This window comes from Staurois parvus, unplaced genomic scaffold (assembly GCF_062004578.1).
Source record: "Staurois parvus isolate SC_StPar_1 unplaced genomic scaffold, SC_StPar_1.0 ptg001008l, whole genome shotgun sequence".
In the NCBI taxonomy this organism is placed as follows: domain Eukaryota; kingdom Metazoa; phylum Chordata; class Amphibia; order Anura; family Ranidae; genus Staurois; species Staurois parvus.
In genome coordinates, this window is record NW_028318804.1 from 1,417,675 (window position 1) to 1,440,097 (window position 22,423).

The 22,423-nt window shown below is 46.9% G+C and overlaps 1 protein-coding gene across 1 annotated transcript in view; it reads right to left on the bottom strand.

Moving 5' to 3' along the window:
- Positions 1-280: 280 nt before the first annotated feature.
- SLC9A8 (solute carrier family 9 member A8) overlaps positions 281-22,423 on the bottom strand; it is a 52,214-nt gene continuing 30,071 nt past the window's right edge. Inside the window, exons 8-16 of the mRNA XM_089657546.1 lie at positions 18,792-18,935; positions 16,729-16,867; positions 14,321-14,426; positions 12,811-12,927; positions 10,177-10,259; positions 5,822-5,933; positions 2,685-2,905; positions 1,116-1,262; positions 281-539 (exon numbers count right to left, since the gene is read on the bottom strand). Of these exons, the coding sequence (XP_089513672.1) occupies positions 432-539; positions 1,116-1,262; positions 2,685-2,905; positions 5,822-5,933; positions 10,177-10,259; positions 12,811-12,927; positions 14,321-14,426; positions 16,729-16,867; positions 18,792-18,935 (1,177 nt within the window). The 3' untranslated portion in view covers positions 281-431. The remainder of the gene's footprint in view (positions 540-1,115; positions 1,263-2,684; positions 2,906-5,821; positions 5,934-10,176; positions 10,260-12,810; positions 12,928-14,320; positions 14,427-16,728; positions 16,868-18,791; positions 18,936-22,423) is intronic.

Below are 22,423 nucleotides of genomic sequence, written 5' to 3' on the forward strand. Positions count from 1 at the left end.
ACAATTACCTGAGAGTCTGCCTACTCTGACCCATGCAATTAGCGGCTCCTAATCAGTAGTACTGTCAGAGGTCAGTGAGCACTGAATTCCACAATCCATTTTCTGGAGACGGCTTCTAATTGTTGATATTCAGGATATTGTCACTGATAACCAGCACAGGCTGGGATTTCTCCAACATATAAAGATTATGTGGTCAGGATGTGGTCAAGCATTGGTGGAGCCTCAGCCAGCCAGGACTCCATAATATCACATTATCAGGAAACTGCAGAGAAAACACGACGATGGAGAGACTTGTTTATAGTGTGGGCAGCCCAAAGAAAAAGCACCCCCCATGGTGAACACGCCAAAGACAGGTAAGCAGTGTCACCTGGACAAGCCGCTCTGCATTCATCAAGTCAACACTGCACCAACTGCCAGCATGGAAACTCTGGCTATAACAGCTCATGCTCATCGTCCTCTGACCCAGATGGCCCTTGGCGGACCTCTTCATACCACTTGTTGGTCAGACTTTTCATCTGTATGCGGCCATGATGAAGATCCTAAATTAAAAACAAACAATGTAGTTATCACTTCCGCCTTGCACAATTGGGGTCCTCAGTTCAAATCCCAGGCAGAATACTATCTGCATGACGTTTCTCCCTGTGCTTGCATGGGTTTTGCCTGAGTATTACAGTTTCCTTCCCAATTCCAAAGACATGCAGGTAGTTAACTGGCTCCTGTCTAAATTGGCTCTAGTATGTGTGTATGTGTGTATGATTACATGTGACATAGGAATCTTAGACTGTAACTTTTCGAAGGCAGGGACTGAAGTGAACATACAGCACGTAAAGCTGGTACTATAAAAAAGTCCTGTAAAAATCAAATTATAAATGATGATTAATATCTGTAAAAAAAATCAGATTTGCTCTTTGGCCAGCAGGTGGCAGAAGCGTTGTGAATCTTCTGTCGCCTATATATGGTGCAGTCCTGGGGTAGCTGAATGGCACCTTCTGCTCCCTAACACGATATACAAAGTCACCTTCCCATCCTAGTACTATATTTATACTAATACAATGCTACCAGTGTGAACTGGGGGCACACAGGGAGTAACAGTCAGTCTGGCAGAGCTATGTTACCTCCTGCGTCAGCCTGCGAGTGAACAACGGGTTGAGATATTTGGCGTCAAGCCACATGAAGCCTTTCAGATTGTGTTCTTTAATGTAATGGGCCTCATACTCCTCCTCCGTCAGCTCGGAGAGGTGTTCCGACTCCACCGTGTTCCCCTGAAACAGAAAGCAGTGTAAGCCCCTGTGGGAGGTCAGCATCATACACACTTCTCTACACACCGGGTAAAGATCCGCCCCATGACATCACCCCAGGCACAGCTCTTCCCCATGACATCACCCCAGGCACAGCTCTTCCCCATGACACCACCCAAGGCACAGCTCTGGCCCATGACACCACCCCAGGCACAGCTCTGGCCCATGACACCACCCCAGGCACAGCTTTGGCCCCTGACATTACCCCAGGCACAGCTCTGGCCCATGACATCACACTAGGCACAGCTGTCTCATGACATCACACCAGGCACAGCTCTGCCTCATGACATCACACCAGGCACAGCTCTGCCTCATGACATTACACCAGGCACAGCTCTGCCTCATGACATTACACCAGGCACAGCTCTGCCTCATGACTTCACACCAGGCACAGCTCTGCCTCATGACTTCACACCAGGCACAGCTCTGCCTCATGACTTCACACCAGGCACAGCTCTGCCTCATGACTTCACACCAGGCACAGCTCTGCCTCATGACTTCACACCAGGCACAGCTCTGTCTCATGACTTCACACCAGGCACAGCTCTGCCTCATGACTTCACACCAGGCACAGCTCTGCCTCATGACTTCACACCAGGCACAGCTCTGCCTCATGACTTCACACCAGGCACAGCTCTGCCTCATGACTTCACACCAGGCACAGCTCTGCCTCATGACTTCACACCAGGCACAGCTCTGCCTCATGACTTCACACCAGGCACAGCTCTGCCTCATGACTTCACACCAGGCACAGCTCTGCCTCATGACTTCACACCAGGCACAGCTCTGTCTCATGACTTCACACCAGGCACAGCTCTGCTTCATGACATCACACCAGGCACAGCTCTGGCCCATTACATCACCCCAGGCACAGTTCTGTCTCATGACTTCACACCAGGCACAGTTGTGGCCCATGGCATCACCCCAGGCACAGCTCTGCCTCATGACATCACTTGAAGCACAGCTCTGCCTCATGACATCACCCCAGGCACAGCTCTGCCTCATGACATCACCCCAGGATCAGCTCTGCCCCATGACATCACATCAGGCACAGCTCTGCCTCATGAAATTACATCAGGCACAGCTCTGCCCCATGTAATCAGACCAGGCACAGCTTTTCCCAATGAGAACCAGGATCTCTTTCTCAGAATCCCTACTGCAATGAGAGCTGGGACTGCCTCCCCAACAAAAACTCGAAACTCCTGTACCTCCGTCCCCAAAGACAGTCATGACCTCTTTGTTCCATTGGTTGACTGAATCGTCTAATTGCTGTTGAGAAGGCGTGAGGCACAGAGAACCACAATCTCACAGATTTAGGAATCATTCTCCCCAATTACAGACCAAGGTCAGAGGTGTAGAGGTCAGGACAGATGAACGCCCACTCACCATTTTCTCAGTCTTGCTGAGATTAACATCCTTCTTGTTCTTCTTCCGAGCTTTGGAGTCCTCATAGTCTATTAGTCGGATAAGAGGCATGGTGCCACCCCCCAGGAGGAGGATGGTGAACAGCACAATGATGATGGTCGTTGTTCCAATCAGCTGACGTTTCTCCATTGGCTCCAGCTCCAAGTGAAGACTCAAGGCATAGGGAATGGCCCCCCGCAATCCTGGAAGAACATAGCACAAGGTCAATAGGACAGACCATAGCAAGTCAACATGTCACAGCACACATGGAAACATACAGTATATCACACATGCCTCTGGTTCACTTAAAGCAGAACTCCAGGCAAAAAAAAATTCCCATGTCCTTGTTGCTGACCTCCTACCTTCACTGAATATGTCATTCATCTTCTGGTTCACTAAGTAGTTGCTCTGCAATAGACTGATGATTCTTAAATAAAACTGTTATTCCCCTGTGGTTTCCTGTTTTTAAGACCGGTGGCTGCTATTCCTCCTATTCCGCCAGCCACTGGTCCTGGCACATCCCGTCTGTAGTTCTTCCTCTAGGAAGCAGGGATGTATTTACTCCCTGCTCACTGTAGTGGGTGGAGTCAGACTCCTGGTCTGTACCTCCCACCCAGGCAGTGTTCTAAGAGTGACAGCTCAGGACACTCTGGGTCTGTCCTGCCTCCCATAGCTTCAGCTAGGAGTCTCTACACCTCCTCCACTAGTAACAGTGTATATACTATACATACTAGGGATGCACCCATATATCAGCCACCAAAAAGCGTGTTATCGGCATTTATCGGGATTGGAAAAAAAGGGGCTGATAATTGCCACCGAAAACTCAATTTTACCTGGGATTTTGCCGCTATTTTACCAGTGAGTTTACCTCCGATTTTGCTGAGATTTTACCCGTGATGTTGCTGCGATTTTTGACGTGTTTTGCATTTTTTAAATGTTTTTCTTGATGTCAAATCCAAAAAAGCAATTACATGATGTGGTACCACACTGATTGATACCCAATTGCCAGTGGGGATCCGAGCTGTCAGTGACAGTATAATTGGGTTGGTAAGACAACAACTGAGCAAAGTGACAGAACCTTTTTAACTACTTGAGTAATAGTCTGCAATACCCCTTCATTAGCAGGCCAGTTTTCAGTGCTGGAAAAAGAAACAGCCACCTAGCGCACTATCCAAGGTTTATTGAAAATGTAAAAATGAAAAACATACTCACAAAATGAAATGCATATAAAAGCCTGTAAAACCACTGAGATGGCCCAACATGATGGCAGCGTACATGATTGGTGGTGAGGTCGGCCTGCTGACGCATTTCAGGGACGTATCCCGTTCCTCAGAGCGAAAGCCAACAAGGTTTGTGCCCTACTAAATATGTGTATCAAAGGTGCCGCCTATCGCATAACCCCTCCCCTGTAAGTGGGAAGGGGGCGATAAAAACGAAAATAAAAACAAACTATTCTTTCAGTCCAGTTTTCAGTGCTGGTATAGTTTGACTGACAATAACTCATTAATAATACTCATTAATTATATAATTTTTTGAGACAGAGCTTTCTGTTGGTGGCGTTGTTTCATTTTATAAAGGTAAAAAAGTCCAAAATTCAAATAAATAAATAAGGTTTCTTTACTTTCAATATTAAAAATATTCAAAATATTCAAATCTGCTGCTTCCTACTTCCCTTCTCATGCTCCCTACATTCAATAAAGGTTAAGTGCACTTTGATACAACACAGATGTATACTTACCTTGATCCAACAGCAGTGGCTCCCAATGACTGTTTACATCCAGAGCCGCAAATCTCATTCTCCTGGCCATGCCTGTGTCACTGCAGCTCCATAGAAATCTAAAAGGCTCTAATATGTAGGCATGGCCAGGGTAGTGAGATCTGCAGAGCCCCAGAATGGTTTAGCCCAGGGACAAGGAGCTTCGGGACCTTCTTATAGTCTAAGCCCCTGGGACAGGGACCTACCAGTTCCCAAAAGGGGCAGAACCCCTGGGACAGGGATCCACCAGAGTCCTCTGGGACAGGAACCTGCTGGAGTCCCAGAAAGGCTGTGCTATTGGGATATTTATTTCTTATCGACCTTTACTGAGATTTGCAGAAAATCCCAGAAAAGTTAAGTGTCTGTGAAAAAGATAGAGAGAAAACAGGTGGCGCACACACCTAGTGCATTATCCAAGGTTTATTGTAGGAGTGAAAGAATAAAAAAAACATACTCACAGACGAAGCATGTATCTAAAAAGCATAGAAAAATGACAATGGCCACAACGGCGGGCAAGGTGTTCTCACTGTCAGTGCGGTCAAATGGCTGACGTGTTTCGGGGACTAATCCCTTTCCTCAGAGCTGATGACCAACCTCTGTTGCTGATGTATGATGAATGGAAAGTAGGAGCCTTGCTGTTGATACCTGAGTGACCATTTGACCATCCCACTCAGGCATCAACAGCAAGGCTCCTACTTTCCATTCATCATACATCAGCAACAGAGGTTGGTCATCAGCTCTGAGGAAAGGGACCACACTGACAGTGAGAACACCTTGCCTGCCGTTGTGGCCATTGTCATTTTTCTATGCTTTTTAGATACATGCTTCGTCTGTATGTTTTTATTATTCTTTCACTCCTACAATAAACCTTGGATAATGCACTAGGTGTGCGCCACCTGTTTTCTCTCTATCCAGTGGCTGATTTCCCCGTCTGAGGAGGGCTGCACCCCTGAAGCATTTCCTTTGGTTGTCGCTGTCCTGGTACCCTTGGCTTCGCTTTTGGCTGTGCATATCCTGAGGCGCTGGAGAGTACATATGATATCCTGTCTGTGAAAAAGAGCTGCAGGACCCCCAGAAAGGCTGAGCCCCTGGGACAGGGACCTATCAGAGATCATAAGAGGCTGAACCATTGAAACAGCAACCTGCCAGTGCCTCCTGGGGCAGGAACCTGCTGAAGCCCCAGAAAGGTTGTGCTATTGGGACATTTCTTTTTTATCAACCTTTACTGAACATTTTTAGGTTGTATACTACCTATTTGTGCCAGCTGCTTGGTATTAATAGCGCAGATATATGCTTTTTTATTTCTATTTGGTCGTTACTGAAAATTACAAAGCATACTGGGAGAAGATAACTGACCACTTACCACTGAACCACATGATGAACATCATTTTTGGGGTGATCTTGTGATCACGGAAGAAGTTGAGCAGATAAGACAAAGGAAATATATTGACCGCTCGACCCAGCAACACCAGAAACTAAGCGATAAAGAGCAGCATGTCAGAGACCCAACAGTCACCAATAAACTCCATGGACATAATTCATATGAACTTTTTCTAGCTTGGTTATATGAGTTCATCAACAAATGATAGGACAGCACTAAGTGCTGACATCATCCGTACAGAGGCATGCCAGGCCACAGGGCATCAATATGTCGGGCCCGTCCAAACACACCCAGCATTAAATAATGTGTACAGGGGATGGGGGAAAGGGGTGCATCACACCCAGCATTAAATTATGTGTACAGGGGATGGGGGAAATGGGTGCATCACACCCAGCATTAAATTATGTGTACAGGGGATGGGGGAAAGGGGTGCATCACACCCAGCATTAAATTATGTGTACAGGGGATGGGGGAATGGGGTGCATCACACCCGGTAATAAATTGTGTGTACAGGGGATAGGATGGTGGGGCACACCCGGTGTTATAGTGTGTGTACAGAGGATGGGGTGGGGTGGTGTGGCACAACCAGTATTTTATTGCATGTACAGGAAGCGGGGAGGTCCAGCACATGCAGAATTACACTGTTTGTACAGGGGATGGGTGGTGGGGCAACAGCTGCTGTATGAGGAGCCATGATCACAATACTTGTTAGGACATTTTGTGTGTTGTGTGTCTCCAACTGTGCTACACAGAATTAAGGGGAAGAGTTACTCTAGAGCAGTGGTTCTCAACCTTCCTAATGCCGCAACCCTTTAATACAGTTCCTCATATTGTGGTGACCCCCAACCATAAAATTATTTTTGTTGCTACTTCATAACTCCTCCCATGCACGACTGCAGGACTTCTCCAGGTCCTCCCCCATCCTCTGGAACTCACTGCCCCAATCCATCAGACTGTCGCCTTCCCTATTCACATTCAGGCGCTCCCTCAAAACCCATCTCTTCAGGGAAGCCTACCCCACCCTCACCTAACGGCCATCCTCCCTCATTCCTCCCACCACTTCATCCCCCTCAGCCACTTCCTACTGTACCTTTACCCCCTCCCTCCTAGATTGTAAGCTCGTAAGAGTAGGGCCCTCTTACCCCTCGTACGTTGTTTGTTGTTGTTGTACTGTGCCATGTATTGTCCCCCCTATTGTACAGCGCTGAGCAAACCCTTTGGCGCTATATAAACTCGTAGTAATAATAATAATAATAATAACTGCAGCAGCTCTTCTCATTCCCGCCATACAAGGTGTCACACCTCCCCCATCCCCACCACACAGAGCTGCCAGCTCTCTTCACACACGGCCCGCTCTCACCTCTTCACTGACACCATCTTGGATCTGCTCTCCCCCCTCCTCCACCCAGTCCCCAAGTAGCCGGCTCCCTGACAGAGGCCACGCCCAATCTGAGGACGTAAAAACTTCTTCACTGGGGCTTCCCGTTGACACGTCACCTCGTCTGGTTGGTCAAGTTCTAGTCCGTCCTGCATTTAGAGCTGGGGATGATGTTGCAGCTCAGCGATGATTGGGGGAGCAGTGCAGACAATGGGCGGGGTGGATGTTGTGGGAGATGATAGGCTGGGGCAGAGGGGTCAGATCTCATCACTGCTGACTGTTCTCTTACTCGTATGTGGGCGTATCTGCATGGGGGCGGACCCACCTGGAGATAGAGGAGCGGTGTCTCGGTTCCTGAGACCATCGGAAATATGTTTTTTCCGATGGTCTTAGGCGACCCCTGTGAAAGGGTTGTTCGACCCCCAAAGGGGTCGTGACCCACAGGTTGAGAACCGCTGCTCTAGAGAGAAGCCAAAAAAACATTCAAGACGCTCTGACACACATGCAGAAAAACCCCAAGAAAGAGACATCCATCCTGACACAAACAGGAACCTTGGGGGAGAGATCTCTAATCTGACACATGGAATCCCTGGAGAAAACATCTCCACACCAATACATAGGATCCCTAGGACACACAGAGAAGCCTGACACACAGAGAAGAAACCTGGGGAAGACACCTCCAACCTGACACACACACACAGGAACCCTGTGGAGGACAGCCTCCCCACCTTGACACACACAGAGGAACCCTGGGGAGAACTCCATCCTGACACACACAGATGAACCCTGGGGAGGAGAACTCCATCCTGACACACACAAAGGAATCCTGAGGAGTAGAACTCCATCCTGACACACACAAAGGAACCTTGAGGAGTAGAACTCCATACTGACACACACAAAGGAACCCTCGGGAGTAGAAGTCCATACTGACACACACAGAGGAACCCTGGGGAGGAGAACTCCATCCTGACACACACAGAGGAACCCTGGGGAGGAGAACTTCATCCTGACACACACAGAGGAACCCTGGGAAGGAGAACTACGTCCTGATACAGAGGAACCCTGAGGAGTAGAACTTTATCCTGACACAGACAGAGGAACCCTGGGGAGGAGAACTCCATCCTGACACACACAGAGGAACCCTGGGGAGGAAAACTTCATCCTGATACACACAGAAGAACCCTGGGGAGTAGAACTCCATCCTGACACATACAGAGGAACCGTGAGGAGTAGAACTCCATCCTGACACACACACAGAGGAACCCTGGGGAGGAGAACTCCACCCTGACACACACACAGAGGAACCCTGGGGAGGAGAACTCCATCCTGACACACACACAGAGGAACCGTGAGGAGTAGAACTCCACCCTGACACACACACAGAGGAACCCTGGGGAGGAGAACTCCATCCTGACACACACAGAGGAACTCTGGGGAGGAGAACTCCATCCTGACACAGACAGAGGAACCCTGGGGAGGAGAACTCCATCCTGACACACACAGAGGAACCCAGGGGAGGAAAACTCCGTCCTGATACAAAGGAACCCTGAGGAGTAGAGCTTTACCCTGACACAGACAGAAGAACCCCGGGGAGGAGAACTCCACCCTGACACACACAGAGGAATCCTGAGGAGTAGAACTCCATCCTGACACACACAGAGGAACCGTAAGGAATAGAACTCCATCCTGACACACACAGAGGAACCGTGAGGAGTATAACTCAATCCTGACACACACAGAGGAACCCTGGTGAGGAGAACTCCATCCTGACACACACAGAGGAACCGTGAGGAGTAGAACTCCACCCTGACACACACACAGAGGAACCCTGGGGAGGAGAACTCCATCCTGACTCACACAGAGGAACCCTAAGAAGTAGAACTCCTCCTGACACACACACACAGAGGAACCCTGAGGACCAGAACTCCATACTGACACACACAGAGGAACCCTGAGGAGTAGAACTCCATCCTGACACACACAGAGGAACTCTGGGGAGGAGAACTCCATCCTGACACAGACAGAGGAACCCTGGGGAGGAGAACTCCATCCTGACACACACAGAGGAACCCAGGGGAGGAAAACTCCGTCCTGATACAAAGGAACCCTGAGGAGTAGAGCTTTACCCTGACACAGACAGAAGAACCCCGGGGAGGAGAACTCCACCCTGACACACACAGAGGAATCCTGAGGAGTAGAACTCCATCCTGACACACACAGAGGAACCGTAAGGAATAGAACTCCATCCTGACACACACAGAGGAACCGTGAGGAGTATAACTCAATCCTGACACACACAGAGGAACCCTGGTGAGGAGAACTCCATCCTGACACACACAGAGGAACCCTGGGGAGGAGAACTCCGTCCTGATACAGAGAAACCCTGAGGAGTAGAACTTTATCCTGACACAGACAGAGGAACCCTGGGGAGGAAAACTTCATCCTGATACACACAGAGGAACCCTGGGGAGGAGAACTCCATCCTGACACACACAGAGGAACCGTGAGGAGTAGAACTCCACCCTGACACACACACAGAGGAACCCTGGGGAGGAGAACTCCATCCTGACACACACAGAGGAACCCTAAGGAGTAGAACTCCATCCTGACACACACAGAGAAACCCTGGGGAGGAGAACTCCATCCTGACACACACAGAGAAACCCTGGGGAGGAGAACTCCATCCTGACACACACAGATGAACCCTGAGGAGTAGAGCTCCATCCTGACACACACAGAGGAACCCTGGGGAGGAGACCTCCATTTTGACAGGAATCATGGGGGAGAGACTTCCATTCTGGCACACAGAGGAACCCAGGGAAGGGGACATCGAACCTGATACAAAGAAACCCTGGGGAGCAGACCTCCACCATGACACAACAGTGTAACAAGTGACCCTCCATAACAGACACACAATAAACCCCCTATATACAATGATCACACAGTGACAGATACTTACAATACACCAGATGACAAATGAGATCTCAAACTTGTGTGGGAAACTGAAAATTGAAAGGCCGAGAAAGGCGAAGACGCATGTTTCTGGAGAGAAAGAAGAAGAGAAGTCAGCATTTAACCACTCAGGAAAAATCCAGCCAACACCAATAATAAACACCACACTTCACAGAACGAATATACACTTTGGACACGAAAAAAACCCTACACACAAAAATGATAAACACATTAATTATACAATCCACACTGATAATACACACCGGTAACACAATTTGCCATATCAAGCCCTGATGACAATGTCCATGTACACATAATGCTCTGCCAGTAGAGAGTGCTGTATACAGGCTGTACACTCCTCATGACACAGTCTATGTACACACACTACTCTGACAGTAGAGGGTACTCTATCCAGGCTGTACACCTCTCAGGACACAGCAAATGTAAGCAGACTACTCTGTCATAAGAGAATGCTGTATCCAGACTGTATTCTGTACAGGACACTGCAAATGTACACAGACTACTCTGCCAGTAACAGGTGCTATATCCAAGCTTTGCACCTCCCAGGACACAGTCGATGTACACACACTGCTCTGCTAGTAGAGGGCGCAATATCCAAGCTGTACAGCCCTCAGCACACATTTAACGTTCATAGTTACATAGTTTGGCTGAAAAAAGACAAAAGTCCATCCAGTTCAACCATTAAAAAAAAGTTATAATACTATACCCACAGATGACCCAGAGGAAGGCAAAAAAAAACCCAGCAAAGCATAATCCAATTTGCTCCTGCAGGGAAACAAATTCCTTCCTGATCCCCGAGAGGCAATCGGATATTCCCTGGATCAACTTTACCTATAAATGTTAGTATCCAGTTATATTCTGTGTATCCAGGAAAGAATCCAGGACTTTTTTTTATAGTAATCCACTGAGCTGGCCAGAACCAACTCTTGAGGGAGTCTATTCCACATGTGCGCTCAATACTCTGCGGGTACAGGATGTTGCATACAAGCTATGCAACGTTCAGGACAAAGTCTGTGTACTCACACTGTTCTGCCAGTAGAGGGCACTGTATCCAGGCTGAACACCCCTCAGGTCACAGTTCCATTACACCGGGGGTCAGCAACCTGTAGATTGAGATCTACCAGTAGATCACGGCCAGGTGACGGGTCTGGGCTTGCTGACCTGCCATCCCAAAGCATCAGAGTTCAGCTGTAGTAGGGAGCAAGAGCTGCATAAGCTGATGGCTCCTCTGTAGTGCCGACTCCTGTCCCATGCGGAGTGATACAAACAGCACTCCAACTCTTATCCCCGCTAGCGGTCTCCAGAGTCGTGCCAGCAGCAGGAATGGAGAGATCTTCAGGTCAGTGTGAAGCAATACATATGGGCATAATAGTACAGGTCTGCTTTCACACTGATGTGCTGCGTTTACCCACACCACAGGTACAGTAAAGTGCACCAGTTTTCCTGCAGGTTTGCTGCGCTTAGCCATAGACTTCTATTATATTGGGCTTGGTACTCTTTCTATTAGCGCACCAAAACTCCTGAATGCAGGAAGTTTGGTGCGCTTTCAGAAAGTGCACCACCTGCAGGATATAATAGAAGTCTATGGCAAAGCGCAGCTAACTCAGGAAAGTCGCAGATGCACTGCGCCGAGCCTACTGTGCAGGTAAACCACAGTGGAACAGTGTGAAAGCAGTCTTATAGGGGGCTCAGAACAGCAAGGGTTCATTTACTTTTGCAGTTTTGGGGGTGGTAAAACAACCATAGTTTTATGTTTTTAACTTCCCTGCCCCAACGGCACCCCCTTTAGTTATATGCCCTTTCATGGTTGGTGGGTGTAGCACCTGCGAAGCATCACCCATTCAAGTGCATGAGGCCGCTTTGCAAGTGCCCTGCAACTTGTGCAGTACAGCAAACAAGGGGTTAAAACAGGCAGCATTGTGTTTTCTCACCACCTGATTTAACCCCTTGGACCCCGCACAAGCATGGAGTTGTGGGGCACTTAGAATGGCCCCATTTATTTGAATTGGTCCCGATTGGCAGGCGGTAGCACACACCAAAAGCAACAGGGGGTTTAATTCCTGCTGCGGCATGTGTACACCTTTTGTTGCTGCCTGGAGATGGTAAAATTGCAACTCGACAGCAAGGTTTTACCACCTTTACATGCAAAGGAGTCCTAAGGGTGCCATTGCCGATTGTAAGGCTCCTTCACAAGTGCAGCAGGCACTGGTGCTCCTCTGAAAAATGATGTGTGTTTGACAGGTAGTGAGGTGGTGATAAGTTGCCTCCTCACCACCTGATTTAAACCCATGATTGCCATGCAATGCACGAGATTGAGAAATGGTAGTACAGTAATTAGAGGTTTAAATTGGGTGTGAGGAGGTGACACTGTCCCCGGAGATCTTTGACTTCTCCTATGTTGTTCAGGTAGATTTCCACCTCTTTAAGGTTGACTACCCCTGCTGTACACAAACTGGTCTGCCAGTAGACAGTGTTGTGTCCAAGCTATGCATCCCTCAGAACACAGCCCATGTACACAAATTGCTGTGGCAGTAGAGGGTGCTGTATGTAGAATGTGCACCCCTCAGGACACAGTCTATGTACACACACTGCTCTGCTAGTAGATGGCACTGTAACTCACCGCACAAGAAGGCCACAGTTCTCAGGGTTTGCTGCATGAGGATCTGGGTGACAGGGGACAGGTTGTGATGAGTATAATGAGACATTACAATACCAGCAAACAGAATTGCCATTATACCTGCAAAACACAAGACACACCAATCAGAATCCAAATATCACAATGGATGTTACTACCCCCCACGTTACAGTCCAACCCCTGACCCATACTCATCACATCCCCCACTACTCCCCATTACAGTTCAACCCCCCTGACCCCATATTCCTGACATCCCCTACTACTCCCCATTATAGTCCAACCCCCTGACCCCATATTCCTGACATCCCCTACTACTCCCCATTACAGTCCAACCCCCTGACCCCATACGCCTCACATCCCCAACTACTCCCCATTACAGTTCAACCCCCTGACCCCATACTCATCATATCCCCTACTACTTCCCATTACAGTCCAACTCCCTGACAACCCCCACTACCACCCATTACAGTCCAACCCCCGACCCATACTCATCACATCCCCTACTTCTCCCCATTGCAGTCCAACCCTCTGACCCCATACCCCTGACATCCCCTACTACTTCCCATTACAGTCCAACCCCCTGACCCATACTCATCACATCCTCTACTACTCCCCATTACAGTTCAACCACCCTAACCCCATATTCCTGACATCCCCTACTACTCCCCATTACAGTCCAACCCCCTGACCCCATACTCATCACATCCCCTACTACTTCTCATTACAGTCCAACTCACTGACAACCCCCACTACCACTCATTACAGTCCAACTCCCTGACCCATACTCATCACATCCTCTACTACTCCCCATTACAGTTCAACCCCCTGACCCATACTCCCCACATTCCCTACTACTCCCCATTACAGTTCAACCCCCCTGACTCCATATTCCTGACATCCCCCACTACTCCCCATTACAGTGACTCCATATTCCTGACATCCCCTACTACTCCCCATTACAGTCCAACCCCCTGACCCATACTCATCACATCCCCTACTACTCCCCATTGCAGTCCAACCCTCTGACCCCATATTCCTGACATCTCCTACTACTTCCCATTACAGTCCAACTCCCTGACATCCCCCACTACCACCCATTACAGTCCAACACCCTGACCCCATACTCCTGACATCCCCACTACTCCCTATTACAATCCATCCCCCTGACACCATACTCCCGATTCTCCCACTATCCCCAATTACAATCCAACCCCCTGATCCCATATTGCTGCCACACTCCACTACCACCCATTACAGTCCAACCCCTTGATCCAATACTCCTGACATCCTCTACCTCACAGTATAGTACACCCCATACTTCTGGCATTCCCCACCCCACAGCAAAAGTAAAGCATAATATATTTTGGATTCATGAAGGGCATATATCGCCCCCCCCCCCCCTCCATTATCCTCCCATGTTTTTATCACCCAAACATAGTGCCCCACCAATCTTCTCCCATGTGTTTACTATCCCAGACACACCCAAGTGACTCACCAGAGAGTGAAATACCCTCAGCCAGTCCATATGGGAGGTAAGCAAAAATGATCATCATTCCAAATTCTAGGGAAGGAGTCTTGCGTAGATCCAGGTGCTTCAACACCTGAACACCAAGCTGAGGAAAACTACACGCAGGATAGGCCACAACAGTGTACAAAACACTGTGACAAAAAACAAGTATACAAAACACATATACAAAGCATGCACCTATACAAATACAACACATACTGTGCATCAACAGAATATGGTTTACAAAACACCAATGGCAAAAGGCAGCTTACACAAAATGGAGCCTTTGATATTGGGCTTTACCTTGTGGCACCTTCCAGACACCAGTCTGCCCCGGTTTGAGCACTTAAGGCCTTGCCTCACACTGTGCCTAGTTGCATTACCACTGTGTTGATGCAACTTATCTTTGCTAAGACACACAGAAGACAGTCCCACTGCCACAGATGACCTCAGCCCAGGGGCGGACTGACCATTTGGAAACCTGGGCACTGCCCGAGGGCCCGGGGTCAGTAGGGGGCCCCATGAGATGCCCCTGGTACCTTTTTCATAGGCTTTTTTGCGTTTGGGCAAGGACACAGGGGCCCCATGATCCCCTATTGCCCGGGGACCCCATGAGTTGTCAGTCTGCCCCTGCCTCAGCCTATACCCCTTAATGGTTCTGGGGGACTTTTTCCAGTATCCCCAGAAGGAACCAATGCCTGTAATTCGAAATCTGGGACTCATAGGGGTTGATTTACTGAAACTAGAGGGTGCAAAATCTGGTGCAGCTCTGCATAGAAACCAATAAGGTCCAGGTAAGGCCTCCATAGCTATTTGTAGGAAAACACCGATCTTGATAGCTACAATACAGAGACCAGCTCAAATAGCGAGAATCTTGACTGAAGTAAAAACAAAAAAATATCACAAAGTGAGAAGGCTAGCAAAAAATAGTTTTTTTAGACTTTTTAGACAGTTAGACAATTCTCAGTTCTTATCTTATACGTGATTGGAATGGTATACAAGATGGGGATGGACCTTAGACTTAACTTATCCAAGTTGGGGACTGTCCTTAGTCTTGTTTTACACAAGGGAATGTTCCTTAGTCTTCTCTTACACAAGATGGAGATGGTCCCTAGTCTTATCTTACACAAGATGGAGATGGTCCCTAGTCTTATCCTGTACAAGATGGAGATGGTCCCTAGTCTTATCCTACACAAGATGGGGTTAGTCCCTAGTCTTATCCTACACAAGATGGGTATAGTCCTCAGTTTTATCTTATACAATATGGAGATGGTCCCTAGTCTTATCCTACACAATATGGGGATGGTCCCTAGTCTTATCCTACACAAGATAGGGATGGTCCCTAGTCTTATCCTACACAAGATGGAGATGGTCCCTAGTCTTATCCTACACAAGATGGAGATGGTCCCTAGTCTTATCCTACACAAGATGGAGATGGTCCCTAGTCTTATCCTACACAAGATGGAGATGGTCCCTAGTCTTATCCTACACAAGATGGAGATGGTTCCTAGTCTTATTCTAGACAAGATGGAGATGGTCCCTAGTCTTATCCTACACAAGATGAAGATGGTCCCTAGTCTTATCCTACACAAGATGAAGATGGTCCCTAGTCTTATCCTACACAAGATGGGGATGGTCCCTAGTCTTATTCTAGACAAGATGGAGATGGTCCCTAGTCTTATCCTACACAAGATGGGGGTGGTCCCTAGTCTTATCCTACACAAGATGGGTATAGTCCTCAGTTTTATCTCATACAATATGGGGATGGTCCCCAGTCTTATCCTACACAAGATGGGGGTGGTCCCTAGTCTCATCCTACACAAGATGGGGATTGTCTGTAGTCTCATCATATTCAAGATAGGGGTGGTCCCTAGTCTCATACTATACAAGATGGGGATTGTCTGTAGTCTCATCATATTCAAGATAGGGGTGGCCCCTAGTCTTATCCTACACAAGATGAGGATGGTCCGTAGTCTCATCAAATTCAAGATGGGGATGGTCCCTAGTCTTATGTTATACAAGATGGGGATGGTCCCTAGTCTTATGTTATACAAGATGGGGATGGTCCCTAGTCTTATGTTATACAAGATGGGTATAGTCTTTAGTCTTAGTTTACACAAGATGGGGACAGTCCTTAGTCTTATCTTACACAAAATGGACGCGGTTCTTAGTCTTATTTTACAAAAGATGGGGGAAGTCTTTAGTTTTATTTCATGCAAGATAGGGGCAGTCCTTAGTCATATTAGAGGGGTAAGAAGGGGAACGGAGGAACTGACAAGACTGATATGAGAGAAGCAGCCTATAGCTAGTGTCAGCTATGCTATAATGAAATATCTGGTGTAGTGAAGGGGGGGGGGGGGGCAGTGAATTGAGGAAATGAGCCGCAGAAAGGATATTAATGCTGAAATGAGGCCGGTCAGTGTTCCCAGAGCTGCTGAGCCAAAAAACATCTTCAGGAAATAGGCCAAGGCCTGCAGGAAGGTCTGCCAGCCACTGACATTGGACAAGTCCCCGCGGTTGAGTCCTTCCGCTGTACTGTAGGGAGACAAGACACAAGAATCACATGTAACATATCAGACACAGGAATCATATGTAACATGTCTGTGCAGCTGGTAATGACAAGGTCTCACATCCAGCTAAGTGCACCTAAATAATGAATATAGCGAGCGCTCAGAAAAACCAGCTGCTGGAACACTTCAAGGGATCACTAAACCTCATAGTAGAGACATTATATATATATATAGTGCAGCGCTGAAAATGTGATAAAATAAGAAATATAAAATATATAAAAGTCTTTCTCATGACAATAAAGTCAAATATGTGCAGGTCTTCTCCTCATTAGGTGACTGGAAAATAACAAGATTGCGCACTCACCGACCGCACATTTAAAATGCGCCTGTGTATGATATATTCCAAAAGACCAGCCAGGTATACAGCTCCAGAGACCACACAAATCCTCCTTCTTCCACACTCTCATCCGCCTTGGGTGTAGCAATATCTCCAGATCCAAAGGTAGAAAGATAGAGATCCCCCTTTTTTGGTTCCAGACACCCCAAGAATGGAAGATGTATATCTGCACTCTCCAACAGGAGAGTCAAAGAAAAAGGGAACGCCAATAGTGTGGTACTATCAAAACTTTATTGGAGCAATAATGCCTGGGTCATATGCACACATATATCCATACACCATAAGCCAATAACGGACAGGTAGGTATGAAAAGAAAATTGTACTAACCCGGCAATGGCATAAAAACAAAGACCACTAGACCTCCTCTTGGTCTCAGTGGTCTGGAAGTCACACTTGCTACTTTTAGGAGGAGCCAAGTAGCAAGTGTGACTTCCAGACCACTGAGACCAAGAGGAGGTCTAGTGGTCTTTGTTTTTATGCCATTGCCGGGTTAGTACAATTTTCTTTTCATACCTACCTGTCCGTTATTGGCTTATGGTGTATGGATATATGTGTGCATATGACCCAGGCATTATTGCTCCAATAAAGTTTTGATAGTACCACACTATTGGCGTTCCCTTTTTCTTTGACTCTCCTGTTGGAGAGTGCAGATATACATCTTCCATTCTTGGGGTGTCTGGAACCAAAAAAGGGGGATCTCTATCTTTCTACCTTTGGATCTGGAGATATTGCTACACCCAAGGCGGATGAGAGTGTGGAAGAAGGAGGATTTGTGTGGTCTCTGGAGCTGTATACCTGGCTGGTCTTTTGGAATATATCATACACAGGCGCATTTTAAATGTGCGGTCGGTGAGTGCGCAATCTTGTTATTTTCCAGTCACCTAATGAGGAGAAGACCTGCACATATTTGACTTTATTGTCATGAGAAAGACTTTTATATATTTTATATTTCTTATTTTATCACATTTTCAGCGCTGCACTATATATATATATAATAGCTAAGTGCACCTGTCATGTACATTGTCAAAATTTCTATGAGAGAAATCATATTCTATCTTTCTTTTTTGCTCCAACTGAAATGACAGTTATCTTAAACAAAAATCCAGATCATTTCAAGCAGGATACCATCTCAAACTGCTGAAAGTCTGCAAACAAAGCAATGTTAAGAGAGATAATCTTGTAGAACAATGGATCTCCCCACACCTGATGTTTAAGAGAGTTTCTCTGATTGCCGTGCATATAGAATCTATTGGACAATTACAAAATTGATACAAAGCAGGACACCTGACAACAATGGGTTCTGTCTTTTTACTGCACTTGGGGCAAATGAACTATATTTATCTTACCACATATTTGGATGCACCTTTGTGAGTTGCCCCCACCTAAGAGCACAGCAGTCACTGGGAGCACCGACACAAGATTATCGGTGGCTGTTGTACAGAAGAGACAGTACGATATATGGGTCCCAGAACCAGAACCGACCATCAGAAGCCACCTCCCAGCAGCATGTGGGCTGCACCTCACACAATACCATTCCATACAATGCACTCACTTTGTGAGAACAATGGAGACTGCGTCATTAAGGATGCTCTCTCCAAACACCAACATGTTCAGCACCGGATCCACGTTCAGAGCATTGAAAATGGCAATTGTGGCAACGGGATCCACAGCAGAGATTAATGATCCGAAGGCAAAGCTGAAATACAGGCATACATAGAAAATATGAGAATCACTTTATAAGGAAGACAGCAAAAACAAATGTGAATGCCCCCAGTTATGTGAGTACCGTCCTTCAGCAATGCAATCATCCCTGTCCCTATGGATACTTTGTATTTTTGTCCATCCTGAGTGAACCCTATGATACGTTTGTGTGTGAATTCATATGGAACCATGTGTGACCAGGTACAATCAGAGATGGAAGAGCAGTATAATCCATAACATAACGTGACAAGTAGAGACACCCACCTGCATCCCAATCTAAGTGCTTTGCACCCCACCTGCTTCCCCCTCTGTGTGCTCTGTACCCCATCTGCACCCCCTCCATGTGCTTAGTACCCACCTGCATCTCACTCTGTGTGCTCTGTACTCCATCTACATTCCCTTCCATGTGCTCTGTACCCACCTGCATCTCCTCTCTGTGTGCTCTGTGCCCTACCTGCATCTCACTGTGTACTCTGTACTCCATCTGCACCCCCTTCCATGTGTTCTGTATCCCATCTACATCCCCTTCCATGTGCTCTGTACCCACCTGCATCTCCCCCCACTCTGTGTTATCTGTACAACACCCAAATCCCCCTTCTGTGTGCTATGTGTGATGCCTGCATGCCTCATCTGTGTGCTCTGTAGCCCTCTGCATCTCCCTTCTCCCTGTGCTCTGTATACTGTCTGCACCCCCTTCAAGTACCCTGTACATGCCTGCATTCCCCCTAGCGTGCTCTGCACCGTACCTGCATCCCTGGTCTGTGTGCTCTGTACCCCACCTGCATCTCCACTCTTTGTACCCTGAACTTCAGCAACATCCCACCTCTGTGTGCACTCTCTACCCATCCAGTATTCCCCCTCTGTGAGCTCTGTACCCCACCTGCACCCCACCTGTGTGCTCTGTACCTCACCTGCACCCCACCTGTGTGCTCTGTACCCCACCTGCACCCTGGCCTCTGTGTGCTCTGTACCCTGACTGCTCCCCAACCAATCAATCAATCACACTGCTGTTTCTTGTTGCCAATGAATGGAGTTCAGTATTCAGAGACCTTGCCTAAATCCTGGTGTGGAGGTGTTTGGCTATATCCTGGGACAAGATATGTTGAATGAATCTCCAGATCCCATGTGTGTGCACAGGAACTCATTGATAAGATATGTCTTTTATAGTGGCACTAAAGTCTGGTTTAAAAAAAAATATCCATGTTTGTATTTTTACTTTCCATTGCTCTCAGCCTCCTCCAAATTCCTTTTTTTTTTGGCTGTTGTGATCTTTTTGTTTATTTATTTATTTATTTCAGGTACTTCTACACATATATATTGTACATTCACATCAGTCCCTAACCCTCAAGGGGCGTACAATCTAAGGTTCCTAATTTACATTCATACATACACATACTAGGGCCAATTTAGACAGGAGCCAATTAACCTACCGGCATGTTTTTGGAGTGTGGGAGGAAACCCATGCAGTCACAGGGAGAACATGCAAACTCCAGGCCGGTGGTGCCATGGTTGGTATTCGAACCAGCAACCCAGTTAAAAAATTGAAGGGGCTGGGTGGAGAATTCTCAGACACACACCGTATATGTGTACAATGGTTAGTTGCTCTGGGTCACCCAATCACTGTCCATGTCTTGATAAATATTGCACAGTTGTCACATCCAATGGCAATCTGTAAATTGTATGTAGTAAATGGTAACAACTACGTATTCAAAGTATGGCAAGTCACTGCAAAACCTATCATTGTGATGGACATTTTCTTTTGCTAATCAGTATGCGAATTAGTACTGTGTATGGAAATGGCAAGTCACATCTAACCAGACTGAAGGGTTTTTTTTTTTTTTTTTAATTGATTTTGTTCACATCTTCCTGCAGTTCTTGCTTACAGTGACAGCTCAGGAAAATATAAAAAGTCCCTGTATACAGAGACAAGGACCTCAGGACACCATACATGACAAAAGGGGATAACATCCTCTGCCTAGAGTTTGCATGTTCTCCCTGTGCCTGCGTGGGTTTCCTCCGGGTACTCCGGTTTCCTCCCACACTCCAAAGACATGCTGGTAGGCTAATTTGCTCCTGTCTAAATTGGCCCTAATATGTGTATGTATGAATGTAAGTTAGGGACCTTAGATTGTACACCCCTTGAGGGTTAGGGACTGATGTGAATGTATAATATATATATATATATATATATATATATAGTGTGTGTGTGTGTAAAGCGCTGCGTAAATTGATGGTGCTATATAAGTACCTGAAATAAATAAATAATAAATAAATAAACCTGGCCTGAAGCACAAAGGGTAAATTACACGCTCCATGGCGTTCCTTTGCACAGTTACCGTAACAAGGATATACTCAGCCACGCTGTTCTCATCTTACCACATCATGAAGACAATAATGACAAGAAATGGCACTCTGCCAGATAGAAAAGGAGCCTGTACACAGACGCACTGCCCTCCCCTCACACAGCGAGCCGCCTCATCAGGTCAGATATTCATGGACTAATAGTTCCTTTACAGTGTGTGTAAGGCCTCATTCATATTGGCATTACTATGTATACCATTTGTAAATGCACCAGATGTTACCTGGGAATTATATACAACTTTTATGATTCCCAGGCCACTTTTTCTGTTTAGATGTTCCTGCTTTAAGGGCTCATTAACCTCCCTAGCGGTCTGATTATGTCAGTATTTCTGTGCTCAAAGCGGTACATTTTTTTGCATGGAAATATGTTGTTTTGTTATTGTAGGCCTGTAATTCTTAGGAATAACTCACTGAAATCTGTCCGAACAAGAGTCTAGTAAACATCCTGGGTATGATAAAACTTGAAACACAAAATCATAAATAATATAATAAATAATCATAAAAAATAATAATAAATTGAATTCAATAATGTAATCAAACCAAAAACACTGAAATTTGAAATATAGCGCCAAGTTCGCACATCACTGAGCAAAGCTGCAAAATCGTTTTCAGTGTCTGATGAGGAATTTCCCCCACAAATCATTATCACTCAATTCTGCAAGTGGTTCTGATTTACTATCGCTGTTCTCTAGCTGATCTAAAACCGCTTTTGACCTAAAGGGACGCTTTTTGGACGCCATGGACGTTTCTCAGTTTCCAGGCAGAAAGAACAGTAAAAATGCAGGCAGGGCGCCGGACAAAGCACTCGGGACAAAATGTATGTGAAATGGTTTGATACAGGAATGTTATACTATGTGATTTTAGTGAATGTCACTTTTTGTCATTTTTAAATTTCCCGCCATTCCGTCCCCCGTACGTCCTGACGCTCGCAGGGGACGGAACCCAGATGACAGATGCCGGCATCCGCCAGATTACATTGCCGGGGACACTGCAGGGGGGACATCACGGGAGCGCAGGACAAGGTAAGTGATCGAGGGATCACGGAGCAGTGCCGAGTGTAGCTCGGGGTTACCGCTTGTGGTACTGAAACTTTACCCCGAGCTACACTCGGGAATACCACCA